Source organism: Taudactylus pleione, unplaced genomic scaffold (genome assembly GCF_031769625.1).
Source record: "Taudactylus pleione unplaced genomic scaffold, aTauple2 ptg000265l, whole genome shotgun sequence".
NCBI classification, from domain to species: Eukaryota; Metazoa; Chordata; class Amphibia; order Anura; family Myobatrachidae; genus Taudactylus; species Taudactylus pleione.
In genome coordinates, this window is record NW_028284667.1 from 359,734 (window position 1) to 375,763 (window position 16,030).

Consider the following 16,030-nt stretch of genomic DNA (forward strand, 5'->3'; position numbering starts at 1 on the left):
TACACGGGTATTTCGTCTGTCTGAAAGGGTCAACCCGGGACTAAATCCCCGTGTCTCCAACCCTGGTGAATTCCTGGGTCGAAGTCCCGGGAATTTAGACCCGGGATGACCCTTTCAGACAGAAAAAGGTTCAGTGTAAATCACCAAATTACCGGGTTGAAATGTTTAACCCGGTAATTTGGATTTCTGTCTGAAAGGGGTATTAGACAGTTTACTTTAAGCTGGGCATCCACTATACAATTTTCTGTCAGAAATCTGTCCAATCTGGCTGGTTGGAATGAAAACCTGGTAATGTAAGAGAGCAAATGACAGTCGATCATATGGTTTTAAACACTGAAAAAAGGACAACAAAATTGTTCAAACTGGTTAAATTTGTGTGTTTTAACCAGTTTGTCTGAACAACCATTTTTGGCTATTTTCCAGTGTTTGTGAGCAAATGGATGATTGTCATTTGCTCCCATACATTACCAGGTTTTCATTCCAACCAGCCAGATTGGACAGATATCTGACAGAAAATTGTATAGTGGATGCTCAGCTTTACAGAGAACAATTTACATCAGTCCATACCCCAGTGGAGCTTATAGTCAAAATTATCTACCAAACACACAAAATAACAAGCATACCAGTATGTGTTTGGACTATGGGAGGACTCCCACAAAAATATACAAAGTCCACTCCACACAGTGCACTGCTTGGAATTGAACCTACGACTCCAACAAAGCAATTCTTCCCTTACTGTTTTTACTTCATTAAAGTATGTATAGATTAATGTGTAATAATATAAATATTAGAAGACTGTGATGAAGTCACCTTATCTGTGAATGTGCCAGGTTAGGTTGCACACCAAACCATGACACCCAGACTCCCATCTCTCTTATCGACAGCTATAAACTCTATGCTAAAGTAATGAAAATGATAAAAGCAAGTCTTCATTTGCATCTTAGAATGTAGACATGGTAACTGTCTCCTTGTACAATTCAAATCAATGAAACACATCAATGTAGTTGCTCCATTATCTTCAGATTCTTCAGACAAAATCAGCCCAATCAGTACAATTGTAGATTTATAAATAGTACATGAAATAATATTTTTAGTATATGATTAAATACATTCTTTTTTTTTTTTTTAGATGTAAGTGACAATGTGCAGGCGACATGTCTATCCATACACAGGATCCACCAATTCACTACATTACAAATATTGTAAATTTGCATTCCACATATTGCTATAATGTAGAATGCTCCAGTACTTCTGTCTATCTCAGTTTGACCATTCAAACTTTGTTTTCGTCTTCCATATCCCTGTTATTTCTTGTCTTCTTTAACAAGTGGTAAACTCTGACTGGGTCATCACGCACCAAATCCTCCTCAGCTGTGCATTCGGCTGTGAGCTGCTCACTGTTCAGGTATATACTGGAAGATGACAAAATATTCCCATTTGTGCTGGCCGATTTGTCTTCTGCACAACTTTGGTTATTGATTGGCCTTGTTTTCTTCTTTCGTTTTTTCCCAGTTCTTTTAGGACTGAGATTCAGTGCTGCATAAAACATTGGTTCTTCAGGTTCCACCTGATAAAGATTGCATAGAAGTTAAAATTATATTTGATTTAAACTTTGCTCACATATATTAAACAAGTGCATATATAATGTTTGAATGTGTAACCTTTTTACGCCCGTATTCAAAAAGTATCGCACGCGTCCCCGCTTATCCCCGTATTCAATTTGAAAAGACGCGAAAACGGGATCCGGCGAAACTTAAACAGGCAAAAAGTCCTGTCAGATTTGGGGAAATCAGCCTGACACCCCCCAAAAGATGCACTGACATGGGGTATCACTATGGATACCCCCGAATAGCCCTGCTTAAAGTATTTGGAGTACTTAAATGTTCTCAATAAGTTGTAATTAGCATCTTTGCATAAGTGGTGAAGAATAGCATTTAGCTGTTTTTTTGGGTGAAAATAACTAGTCCCCAGCACATTTGGGGTACATGAAAATGGGGGGTAGCATATTTAAAAGTTAATTTTTAAAAATAGTGAAAAATCCACCTGCCACAAGCATCTGCAATCTAAAAAACACCTAGGCCATACTTGGGCACCCCCCTGGAGTCTATTTCTCTTGTTTCTAACTTTGTCCCTCAAATTTTTTTTTTTTTTCACCCCCAAAATGAAAGTAGTTTTTTTGCATTTTCTTAAGTGTTTTTTTTTTTTTAATTTACGCAGTTTACCTTTGGGGGACTGTCTTAAGGCTGAACGGAGGTTCCCATAATCTTGCACCCCAAAACCCCAAATCTGCACTATTTTCCGCCTGCTATTCATAGGCAAAACTTTTTCGCCGGGTCCATTGCATTGACTTTCTGCCTAGGCGAAAAGACATAGAGATTGAAAATGACGTCATCGGTGAAAAAGTATCGCCGAAACTGACTTTTAGCTCCAAATTGAATACGGCCCTAAGTCTGGCTGCAAGAAAATTAAAGTTGACCTAAAACTGCGCTAAATATATAAATAGGCAAAGTAAACATTATATTTATTTGCTATATCAGTATAGTTTATTCTATATTTTATGCATACTTGTATCAAGTTTAGCAATAGGAACCTTCAAAGCAGGCATCAAATAATAGTAATAATGTATGTAAGCACTTTTGAAAGACTTTTTCTTTACATTTAACTGTACGAAGTCTTAAATGAGTTATAAACCTACTTTTGGACAATCCCTTCTTCTATAACCACCTCGTGTGTCATGCTTGCACAGATGCTTGTTTTTTTTTAATCTTTAAATTCTGCCACCTCGATCTCTACATGGTGCTACAGCTCACATTCTACTCCTCTACAGAAAGAGGAGTCACCTACAGCTGCCACCACAAAATTATACTTAATCGAAATTCTACAGCAATTTAGAAAGGAGATACATACGGAAAGTCGGAAACACACACTACGACCCTGCAGAAAAGGTGGATAGTTACATGCAGATGTTTTTTCCCTTACTATACCAAGTTCACTCCCTGCAAGGGGCACAGGAAGAGCTTTGCCAAAGGCATAATAATAATTGCATAAGAGCAATTCCTGACAAGGGTCCCTTTTGAAACCTATTCACCTTGTTACTTTCAAGCTCTATTAAATCAAAGACATGTACGAGATTTGAACATGGATGACTCCATAGGATGTAAGATGATAATGTGGATAAATTACATAATATTATAGTCAGGATGTACTATTTTACAGTGAAGGAGGAAATTCTGAAGGTAGCTAGACACGTGCCTGTCAGAAGGCTATTCTCTTGTGGGTGCACAACCTGATGCAAAATGCAGGGACAACGATGGTGATTGGCCACCACTGAAAATTGGAATAATTTTGCTTTGGCTGTTCCCTCTCGGTCCCTGGAGAGTCCTAAGTTTTGTTCCCAAGCTGATTTGAAGAGAAATGTGTTATAAAGTGTGTGTTGTAGGTACAAAATCGCTTCTCAGATTTAGATGATAAGAGTTAAATCTCTGTAATTGAATATAATGAAAAAATAGGTTGCTTGGCAGCACCCTACTTCCAAGAAAGGATTTAGGCGAGAATAAACACAACATATGAAGTAATAATTGTTTGATTCCTATATGGAACCAGGGTTGAGCATATAGAGAACAAGCCAAAAGGATAATGGTGTTTCTATAAATTGGTAAGAGGAGAAGACTGTTTTTATACCAGGTATCTAGTGTGAATGGTGTAAGTACAGATTGCTGGAGCTGATCTTAGGAGTTTGTTTCTGAAGCATTGGATTGTAAAACCTGGCGCTTCTGATTGTGTTTATTATACCCAATATTTAAAAGGGCAATATTTTACTAGCAAGACATGGCTAGTAAAAGCATTGCCCTTTTAATTATCGGGCATAAACATTATCAGAAGTGCTGGGTTTTACAACCTGACGCTTTGTAAATAACTCCTATGAAGCTGTGGAAGAAATCTCAAACCCTGATCCTCTATCAAGGCATCCTCAATAAAAATAATCACCTTTTCGTACCGAGACCGACATGCCAAGAAACTGTGGCTAAGCTGTAAGGTGTAATAATATCTCTAAAAAATGGGGATTGCAAAACCCCCAGCTGTCAATGATTGTGCTAAACAAACCGAAACCTAGGTTTTTTGCATTTCCAGATGAATTTGTCACAAAGAGAATGCAAATACCTAAGGTACTGTATGAGGTTGGGTCATGGACTTGAACAGTTTGAAACAAATACTGTACAATAACTTAGGCAATGACCATTTGTACAGCATTAATTCTGCCGAACCAAGAGATGCACAAGGTAGTACAGATGGTTAAATCTGGGGGTGTAATTATCTTGAAATAGCCATTTGTAATTTTTAGTAATTAAGACCCCCAGATATTTAACTGTAGCGTTCCTTCAAAGTAAGTTGAAATTAATCTCACAAATGTTTTGAGAATGGGTTGATAGGTGGAGAGTTTCAGATTTACTTTGGTTAAAACTTTTTTCGTATTCAAAAAATATGTTGGAAAGTGAGACTTGTGGTGTGGTAAGTAACTGCAGCACATCATCCGTGAACAGTGAAATCTTATACTGATTTGAATCAATCTGGACTCTACCTATATCTGCATTATACAAATTTTGGTATAGAAAGGATACATGCATGTGTAGTTCAGTGGGGGGAGACAGCCCCTCACATTTCTAAGGGAGTTTTAATGAAGATTTGTTAAATTAAGTTAGAGGAACGAGGGGATTAAAATAGGGCTAAATATATCTAAGTCAGTAGCCAATATAGAATTAAAGTCACCTCCTAGCAGTTGGATGCTAATCCCAAACAAATATGTAATACATTTTCCAAAAAAAATCTATCTCAAATTAGGATCACATTTTGATCTATGTAATGTCATGGTAACCTACCTTACCTAAACAAAAGACCCTCTATCCAATTTGGAAGTGGCATGATGACCACTCATTGATTTATAAAGGTATGCAAGGTGTATTCCACAAGCAAGAGTCTATGTAAAAATAGATGGATGGTTGCTCAGTTTCCTATATGTTAGAGATTATAGGATGATACCTAAGATACACAGACAAGGCTTGAGGAAGCATGTATAATGGAGGGGAGATGGGTGGAGGCAGGCCAGAAAGGGCATTGGTGAATAATGTGATGTGGAGGAAGGTGGATACGGATAGCAACCACAAGTATGAGTGGTGTCCTCTGAGGATGAGCCCCCAGGAAGGGTTCTAATAAGAATGTATTATATAAAGAAGAAAAGCAATGTAGTGAAACTTAAATAATTAGAGTACTACACTAACAAGGAACAACACTCAAAATTATTATTATTTATTATTAACAGTTTCTTATATAGCATGGATTGTTCAGTTGCACTTTACAATTTGAAACAGAACAAAACTGGGTAATAACAGACAGACATAGAGATAAGAAGGCCCTGCTCGCAAGCTTACAATCAAAAATCCCAAAGTGGGTTTGTGTGTGGACAAAGCCAAGTAAAAGGCAGTTAGCCCAAAGTTCAAGGATTAAATACTGAATAGGGCATAAACAACAACATAAAAAACAAAGTTATAATATGTAATAACTTGCCTTAAGGGCTGACAATGCTTAATAAGCCTTCTCCCTGTTCTCTCACAGCCTATGATTTGCCACCTACAATACTTAAAAGACAAATCAACAAGATATGGGGGTATATTCATAAAGCCTGGCATGTTTTGCACTTAATATTAGTGGCACTTTAAATTTTGAGGACACCACCGAGAAGCTTCAGCTACCAAAAGCTGCCGCTTTGAAAATATACCTCATCAACTCATTCCATATCCCCACACCCTACCCACCTTTTCCTCCACTTCCTAATATACATTGATTCTCCCCAGAAACCAAGGTTGTAGTTTCTGCAAATATCTCTATCTCCTAATACAACCTCTCAGTTTGACTCTATTCCCTCCCAACATCTCTACTCCCTCTCCACTGCATCCCTGCCTCTAGCTCATATCATACACCTGTGTCTCCACTGGCACTTTACCAACCTCCTTTAAACATGTACTCATCTCATCAATGCTTAAGTAACCATCTCTATATCCAGCCTCTCGAATTACCACTCTTTCTCTCCTACCTTTTGCCTCTAAACTACTTTTTTACAATTGCCTATTTCACTCTCTCCGTTCCATACAGCAAAGTATAAGGAGGACGTTTTCATACTCATCATCCTGGGCTTGTCTGATGTCTTCAATCATCTTTTTCAACAAAAATTGCCTGTGTGATACATTCCTTTACTTGCTTACTTCCTCACTATTTATGGACTCCGTTAGTCTTTGCCTCTAGCACATACTTCAGTGCTCCCCTTCTGCTAAATTCACATGGATAGCCTAATTGTAATTCTAAAGTGCAACAAGTACGAAAACAGAGCTTATCATTGTACTTCCTGACAATTTCATCAAGATCTCTCCTCAAATGTCCCTCACTATGAACAACACCACAATTCCCTCAATCTTCCAAGCCTGCCTTGTGGCACACTTGACTCCATCCTCTTATTTAATAACAGTCTCTCCTGTTGGTTTGCGTACAACTCCGATGAATAATGATTGACGCATGCGCAGGATCTGTACTGCACATGTGCCAATCACTGACGGCAACTGAACGCAGTCCCCCATAAAACCGCAGCATGATTGATATGCTTCGACTGTTTGAGGGCGGCATTGCCTGTGTTCCCAAAAACCGGGGCCATCTGGGCCCCATTTCTGGGAGGGCTGAGACTAGTGCCTGCATCTGCCAATTACTGGCCTCGCAAGTGGGCAGGAGGTGGCCATTCTGAGTAAGCTTAGGCTTACTCAGATGGCCGATGCCACAAACATTGCGACCGATGGTCGCCATGTTGATCCGATCCTGTGTCTTTGGACGAAGGCATTGGATCTGAGATGCTGTCTGGAGACATCTTTTTCCTTTATGATGCCTCCTGCAGCATTAGCTACATCTTTGCTGCATACGTGGCAAATCACACCACGCATGGCGCAGGGTGTGCTTCCGCAAGTGGATACGTGCACAGCATTCGCACCCACGACTTCATAGCATACCGTAGCGTATGATGCTGCAGAAAGAGGATACATCTGTATATGCACCCAGCAGTCACGTCCAAATACGCAGCTGCTATTTACATAAGCGTAAAACTTTGAATCAGGCCCATAGTTGCCTATAAAATTAAACAATAGTTTATTTGTATAAGCAAATAAACAATAATAATAAATATGGTACCAAAACAGTATTGTACATACCCTTTTACAAATATTATATCAAAAGGCAATAAATTCAAAACAAATTCTAGTGAAATGTGAATCGCACAAGTTAGAAAGTTTCCCTTTTACAAAAAGTAAAAACAAAATGATGTAAGTAAAATAAAATCATATGTGATCTATCTACTATAACACAATATATTTAGTATGTGTATTCTAAGCAACAGTGTGGACACAAGTAGATTATAGAGTAGACCAGTGGTTCTCAAACTCGGTCCTCAGGACCCCACACAAATCACGTTTTCCAGGTCACCTAGCAGGTGCACAGGTGTAGTCATTACTCACGGACACATTTTAAAAGGTCCACAGGTGGAGCTAATTATGTCACTTGTGATTCTTTGAGGAGACCTTGAAAACATGCACTGTTTGGGGTCCGGAGGACCAAGTTTGAGAACCTGTGGAGTAGACAATAGTCTGTGGAGTAGACAATAGTTATACCAGTTTATCTGTTGAGATAATAGATAAAGAAAACAGCACCTGGGTTTCCTGCCTGTTCCTTCCTTGTGGGGTTGCCATTGGTTCATAACAACATTCATCAGTATGATCTATAGGTTAGGAAAATGAAGGTGTTATAAGCAATGAAGACATAACTTTGTATTCCCTTTTTGATGGCTTTTATATATGGATTACCTGCAGATTTTTCTTTAGTACAAAACAATCTTATACCCACACTTGTCTACTTTGTGGAGACATCTGAATTTTAGGAATTTCTTCCGGACTCTAAGAAGAGCATACTCTTATACTAATGATAATTATCACATTAGGCATATTTCTGCTGCATGGTAAATAACCACACTTCAGGGCCGCATTAAGGGGTGGGCGACAGGGGCAGTCGTCCCAGTGCCCCCACACAGAAAGGGTCCCCACCAGTGGTTAAAGTGATATTTTCTTACCAGGGAGCGCCCAGCTCCCCCGCAGCACCAGCCGGAGATGCCAGAGCTCACTCCTGATCTCCGGCTTCTGGCTCCAGCAGTGTGCAGTGCACTATGGGAGAGATGTCATGACGTCTCTCCCATAGTTCCGAGGAGCTGGCAGACCGGAGGCAGCGGGAGCAGGGCTTTAGGTAAGTCTGTTTTTTTTTTCTGTGTGCAGCGGCTTCACTATAGGGGGCACTACTTCTGGGGGCATTGCATAGGGGGCACTTCAAAAGTGGTACCACTACTGAGGGTTCTGCATAGGGGACACTACCACTGTGGGCACTGCATATAACCCCATTTTGTCCATTGAGCGTGTGTGTATATACAATGCATCCGGAAAGTATTCAAAACGCTTCACTTTTTCCACATTTTGTTATGTTACAACCTTATACCAGCATGGAAAAAAATAATTTTTGTCCTCAAAATTCTACACACAATACCCCATAATGACAATGTGTAAAAAGTTTTTTGAGATTTTTGCAAATTGAATTAAAAAAACAACAATAAGAAATCACATGTACATAAGTATTCACAGCCTTTGCCATGAAGCTCAAAATTGAGCTCAGGTCATCCTATTTCCACTGATCATCTTTGAGATGTTCCTACAGCTTAATTGGAGTCCACCTGTGGTAAATTCAGTTGATTGGACATAATTTTGAAAGGCATACACCTGTCTATATAAGGTCCCACACTTGACAGTGCATGTCAGAGCACAAACCAAGCATGAAATCCAAGGAATTGTATGTAGACCTCCGAGACAGGATTGTCTTGAGGCACAAATCTGGGGAAGGGTACAGAAAAATATCTGCTGCTTAGAAGGTCCCAATGAGCACAGTGGCCTCCATCATCCGTAAATGGAAGAAGTTCGGGACCAGCAGGACTCTTCCTAGAGTTGGCCGGCCGTCTAAACTGAGTGATTGGGGGAGAAGGGCCCTAGTCAGGGAGGTGACCAAGAACCCGATGGTCACTCTGTCAGAGCTACAGCATTTCTCTATGGAGAGAGGAGAACCTTCCAGAAGGACAACCATCTCTGCAGCAATCCACCAGTCAGACCTGTATGGTAGAGTGGCCAGATGGAAGCCACTGTTTAGTAAAAAGCACATGGCAGCCCGCCTGGAGTTTGCCAAAATGCATCTGAAGGACTCTCAGACCATGAGAGACAAAGATTGAACTCTTTGGCGTGAATGCCAGGCGTTATGTTTGGAGGAAACCAGGCACCGCTCATCACCAGGCCAATACCATCCCTACAGTGAAGCATGGTGGTAGCAGCATTATGCTGTGGGGATGTTTTTCAGCGGCAGGAACTGGGAGACTAGTCAGGATAGAGGGAAAGATGACTGCAGCAATGTACAGAGACATCCTGGATGAAAACCTGCTCCAGAGTGCTCTTGACCACAGACTGGTGCGACTGTTCATCTTTCAGCAGGACAACGACCTTAAGCATACAGCCAAGATTTCAAAGGAGTGGCTTCAGAACAACTCTGTGAATGTCCTTGAGTGGCCCAACCAGAGCCCAGACTTGAATCCAATTGAACATCTCTGGAGAGATCTGAAAATGGCTGTGCACCGTTGCTTTCCTTCCAACCTGATGGAGCTTGAGAGGTGCTGCAAAGAGGAATGAGCGAAACTGCCCAAAGATAGGTGTGCCAAGCTTATGGCATCGTATTCAAAAAGACTTGAGGCTGTAATTGCTGCCAAAGGTGCATCAACAAAGTATTGAGCAAAGGTTGTGAATACTTATGTACATGTGATTTCTTAGTTGTTGTTTTTTTTAATTAAATTTGCAAAGATCGCAAAAACACTTTGTACACATTGTCATTGTATTGTGTGTAGAATTTTGAGGACAAAAATGAATTTATTACATTTTGGAATAAGGCTGTAACATAACAAAATGTGGAGAAAGTGAATTGTGAACACTTTCCGGATGCACTGTATATTTTATATAATATATATATATGTGTGTATGTATGTGTGTATATATATTTATATATATATATATATATTTATTTAGCAGGGGCCCCCACATGTTTGTTGTCCAGGGTCCCTCAAGACCTTAATCTGCCCCTGCCACACTTCATATTATAAAGTTTAGTATAGCTAGACATGTCACATGGGTGTAGTGTAGATGGTCTCCTTGACCCACTTGGTCTTTTCACCTCACAAGTTCTTAGAGACATGGCACTAGATAGGTCTGTGTGAAAAAAAGCATCACATTATTACATAAAAATTACAATGCTAGACCGGAAACACATTGATACTAAGAGGTTGCTCAGATAATTTCCTAATCATTATGATTTCTGCAGGACACTAGAACATTTGTTCCAATTTCTAGGAGAAGGGGGGGCTGGAGGGGGTGGTGTTTGTGGGGGCTGAAAGGAGGTAATCCCCCGCGTCTTTTTGCTATACACATAGGTCATAGGCTTGGCCACACCAACCATGACACGGAGGGGGTAGAGGGGTGTCAACCATTGGAGAGAGATAAAGTGGAGATATGCCCAAAGCAACCAATCAGCTCCTGTAATTTTATAGACTGTGCTAGATAAATGACAGAAGCAGATTGATTGCTGTGGGTAACTTCTCTACTTTATCTCTCTCCATGGCTTGATAAATCTCCCCCATAGTCACACCATTGATGTGCTGCAGCCACTTACTAGTTTGAATCTGGGCTCTCAAAAGATATGGGGGGTTCCAGTGAGGGAGCCACCCTGCCGATGTCATCAGTTCAGGGAAGAGGGACGGGAGCTTTCTGTGTGTGGATGGCTAAGCATTGGAGCAGCTGTTGTGATGACTGAGGAGCCTTACCGCCACAGCCAGCGAGAACTAGCCAGGCCAGCTGCCAGCCTTACCAAGGTATGGTGTCAAAATATAAAACTTGAAAAAATCCCGGGCGCACACACATATACGCGTGTGTATATATACCAGTGGCGTAACTAGGGTATATGGAGCCCCCCTTCCTCCCCTTATGTGCGCGCATAAGGCGCCGAAAAAGGGCGTGGTCACAAGGGGCGTTTTCACTTAAAATGGGGCGTGTCAACATGACACATTTACCCCTTTCTCGTCACTTTGAACATTCCTTTCCATTCTATATGCACCTTAACCCCAGTAGTGCCCCTTATACAGTCCCCCCCTATGCAGTGCCCCCAGTAGTGGTCCCTCTTATGCAGGCCCCCAGTAGTGCCCCTTACACAGTCCCCCCATGCAGTGCCCCCAGTAGTGGTCCCTCTTATGCAGGCCCCCAGTAGTGCCCCTTATACAGTACCCGCAGTATGCAATGTCCCCAGTAGTGGTGGCTCTTATGCAGGACCCCAGTAGTGCCCTTTGTACAGTACCCCCAGTAGTGGTCCCCCTTATGCAGCTCCAAATTAGTTCCCCTTATACAGTAGCCCCAGTAGTGGTCCCCCTTATGCAGGCCACCAGTAGTGCCCCTTATACAATGTCCCCAGTAGTAAACCCCTTTATGCAGTGCCCCATGTAGTGGTCCCTCCTATGCTGTACCCCCAGTAGGAACCCTTATACAGTGCCCCTAGTAGTGGTCTCCCTTATGCAGGCCCCCTGTAGTGGTCCTTCCTATTCAGTGCCCCCAGTGCAGTATCCTTTGTGCCTCCAGTATTAAGCCCCTTATATAGTGCCCCCAGTAGCATTCCCCCCATGCAGTGCCCCCAGTAGTGGTCCCCTCTATGCAGTGCCCTTTATATAGTGCCCCCAGTAGTAGTCCCCCCTATGCAGTTTCCTTTATTTAGTACCCCCAATAGTAGTCCCCCCCTATGCACTGCCCCCAGTAGTGGTCCCCCTCAGTGGTGTCCCCAGTAGAGGTCCCCCCCAGTAGTGCCCCCAGTAGTAGTCCCTCCCCATTAGTGTCCCTAGTAGAGGTCCTCCCAGTGGTGCCCCCAGTAGAGGTCCCCCCCCGGTAGTAGTCCACCACCCCGATGCAGTGCCCCCAGTAGTAGTCCCCCCCCCACAAATACACACCATAAATAAAACACAGTAAATAAAAGAAAAATACACTTACCTGAATCCACGCTACGGCTCCGGCTACAGCTCCCGCCGCCGTCCGCACGTCAGTCCTCCCGGGCTGGCGCGCTCTGCATTACCCACAGCAGGGGCCGGAAGGTGGAGCTCATGAGTGAGCTCCAGTCCGGCTCTTGCAGTGGGCACTGCAGTAGTCAATGAGAGTCTTTCTGGTTGCTGATTAACACACATCGCCGCTGCGCAGCGACAATGTGTGTACAGCTGCAGCCAATGAGAGTCTGTCTGACTCTCATTGGCTGCTGGTTAACACACACATTGCCGCACTGACGGGGATGTGTGTGTAGAAATGCACAGCCTGAGCCTGCCTCCCACCCTCCTCCTGGCGCTATTGGGTAAGCGGATCAGGGGCAGGGAAGGGGCTCGGCTGTGCAGCACAGGACCGACACTGGGCTCAGGGAAGCCTAGCGCCGGTCCTGTGTAAATGTGTAGTGCTGACCACACTCACTGCGGTCGGCACTACACTGGATAACTAGGACGGGCCGGTACCATGGTCGCACACACACACACACACACACCCCGCCGGTACCATGGCGCCCAGGGCACATGCCCCGGCGGCCCTGCCCTAGTTACGCCACTGGTATATACATGAGTTTGTGTGTGTTTACACATGTATATACATACAGTACATGCTGTCTGTAGCATATAACGGTGACTTCACTAATGCTGTAGTATATGGTGGTCACAAATATTGTCTGTATTATTTGTCACTCATGGTCTCTAATATCTGGCACACTTCCTTCCCCAAGGGGCCAAGCCCCAATTTTGGGGCCTAATTTACAGTAGAGGGGGTACAAACCACATTGTCGCACCTGAGCCCACCACTCGCTTATTTTGCTACAGCCCAATCTCTCCATATTCTGCCTTCTCTGATGACTGTTATGCTAATGCCGTAAGTGCTGCACCTGGAATGCTGCAAAATACAGCAAGCCCAACAACCGACAGCAAATAGATCAACAAGATTTTATTGAGTACTTTAATTGAGTACTTTAAAGGTCCTCCATGTGCAATGATTACTGCAGACACACTTGCATAAACATATATATATATATGATAGTTGCCATTCGATGAGGAGATAGGTATAGCTACTAATTTATCAAAATGATTGGTTAGGCCGTAAAGTCAAAAATATACAGTAGTGTGGTGCTCAGAAGTGAATCTTATTAACCATTGTTAGTAGTTAATAACTGCCGTTAGGAAACAGATCAAATTGATATCCACTTACCAAGCATTGACTGATTCAGGTTTCCATAAATTGGGTTAGTTTCAATAAACTGCTGGTCATAACTGCAGAAAAAGAGGTTTATTATATTGTAATTTTTCAAAAACTTTTTATCAGTATGAACTCCAGAAATTGACACTAAAGCTGGGCATCCACTATACAATTTTCTGTCAGATATCTGTCCAATCTGACTGCTTGGAATGAAAACCTGGTAATGTATGGGAGCAAATGACAATCATCCATTTGCTCACAAACACTGGAAAATAGCCAAAAACGGTTGTTCAGACAAATTGGTTAAAACACACAAATTTAACCAATTTGAACAATTTTTTGTTGTCCTTTTCTCAGTGTTTAAAAACATATGATCGACTGTCATTTGCTCCCATACATTACCAGGTTTTCATTCCAACCAGCCATATTGGACAGATATCTGACAGAAACTTGTATAGTGGATGCTCAGGTTTACCTTATGTAGAAATATATAAAACGGTAATGAAGTAGAACCCAGTTTTACATAATTACTGTATAATTAACAGAGATTATTCCCACATACTGCATGTACTTGAAAAATCGGTAAAACAAGTGAAAATGGGGTATATTTAGTTTATTTACTAAAGTGAGAGTTTTTACAAGTAGAGATGTTGCCCATAGCAACCAATCAGATTCTACTTGTTTAATTAGCACCTTCTAGAAGATAATAGCAAGAATCTGATTGGTTGCTATAGGCAACATCTCCACTTCTAATAGTTCTCACTTTAGTAAATATGCCCCATAATATTTTAGACACATTTCAACATTGTGTTTTGAACATGTATTTCATGCACCTTTCATGTGCTTTTCACGGGGGTGTTCAAGATTTCAAGTAGCATCCATGGACTGGAAGAGGAATATTTCACCCACCCGCATCATGTCTATTTCCTAATGAAAATGCTAGAATTTCATCTTGGCCCCATCCCCTATTTTGGTACTGTGGGGGCTGCTCTAATGATGGTAATTTCTATATTGTGTACTGTATTTTGATTTATTTTAAAATTATAGTTTTGTATACTGTACTATTTTCTCCAGATTACACTATTTGCATGTCCCTGAGTTGCTCCTCTTCACTAGAGATGTGCGCCGACCCCCGTGTTTTGGTTTTGGTTTTGTATCTGGATCTCCCCTGGTTTTGAAACTGGTTTTGATTTTTTTCCTTGGTGTTATGTTTTTAGGTTTTGGTTTTGGATCTGTATTTTTTCCCAAAAATGATATAAACAGCTAAAACCACATAATTTGGGCATGTTTTTGTTCCTACAGTATTATTAACCTTAATAACAATCATTTTCAGGCATTTCTAGGCATTTTTAACCACCTCACAGCTCACAATATTGATTTCACTATTTTTCACCAAAACTGGACAAAGGTTGCAGCGAGCTGGCTGGCTAAAGTAAGCAACAGAGCAGCAGCACAAACGCACGGCAGTTTAAAAAAATATCAGACATCTATGAAACATTGCCACACAACAGTGGCAGACAGGATGGAAGTTTAATAAACTATAATAATTTCAGTCGACAATGCCCCAAATTGTGCCAAATGTAAAGGAAAGAGGTGCAAGATGGAATTGTCCCACCCACCCACTCTTATGTGGGACATTAAAAAGGACATGCACAGTTTAACAAACCAATCACTTTAGCCACTAGGACTGACACTTTCGTGGCTGAACTCCTTGGTTTGTTTGGGCCCCCACAAAACATTTTTTGGAAGGACTACCTTCAATTATGTAAGGAGGAGGCTGATGATGAGGGTGTTGGTGGTGGAGATTGCATGTGCTGGTCCAAACTGCTGGTAGCTGATACTGGACTGCTTGTTATTAATTTACAAATTATAATTTTGTTAAACAAATTCCATGAACCCGCTGCAAATGACGTAACAGGGAGGAGGTGCCTAGATGGTTAATGTCCCTTCCTCTGCTAACTTTGGCTTTACAAATGGAATAGATGCCTACACAACTGTTGTCAGAATTTAGATTAAAATAATTCCACACCCAAGACGTTGCTTTTCTGGCTTTCTTTTTATCATTCGCAAGAACTGCTACCACTGGTGGCTGATTTACGCAAACCACATCCTTATCATCAACATCCACATTAGCGTCAGATAGGACACAAATTTCCCCCTCGTCCTCTTGCACTTCATCCACAAGATCATCCTCATTTTTTATTATTTCACCATCTAATACTAGCACAGCCATCATGGCGTCAGTGATCCGCTGTGAAACTGGATGACAGCTGTTATATTTACTTCCTCTATCAAAGGACTGTTTAATAGTCAATTGTTTTTTTTAATTACTTTCGATCGCGAATGAGGATGTTGATGATGATGCAGGTGTTGGTGTTGGAGATTGAAGGCTCTTGGTTCCCACAGAGAGGGAGCAGGTAGGTGACACTTGTTACGTTTTGAGTTTTGGAACTTGGTGACACACACTTTGATATTTGATGAATGCGCTCCAAGTGACGTAACAAGGAGGAGGTTCCTAGGTGGTTTAGGTCCCTCCCTCACTCTTGCTTTGCAATGGTTACATATGGCTTGACAACTGTTGTCTGGATTGGGGTGGAAATAATTCCACATGT

At 41.7% G+C, this 16,030-nt stretch overlaps 1 protein-coding gene across 1 annotated transcript in view; it reads right to left on the bottom strand.

Annotated features, from left to right (window-relative positions):
• Nucleotides 1-1,273: 1,273 nt before the first annotated feature.
• TRAT1 (T cell receptor associated transmembrane adaptor 1) overlaps nt 1,274-16,030 on the bottom strand; it is a 39,033-nt gene continuing 24,276 nt past the window's right edge. The window contains exons 4-6 of the mRNA XM_088481181.1: nt 13,431-13,492; nt 7,740-7,807; nt 1,274-1,567 (exon numbers count right to left, since the gene is read on the bottom strand). Of these exons, the coding sequence (XP_088337307.1) occupies nt 1,274-1,567; nt 7,740-7,807; nt 13,431-13,492 (424 nt within the window). The remainder of the gene's footprint in view (nt 1,568-7,739; nt 7,808-13,430; nt 13,493-16,030) is intronic.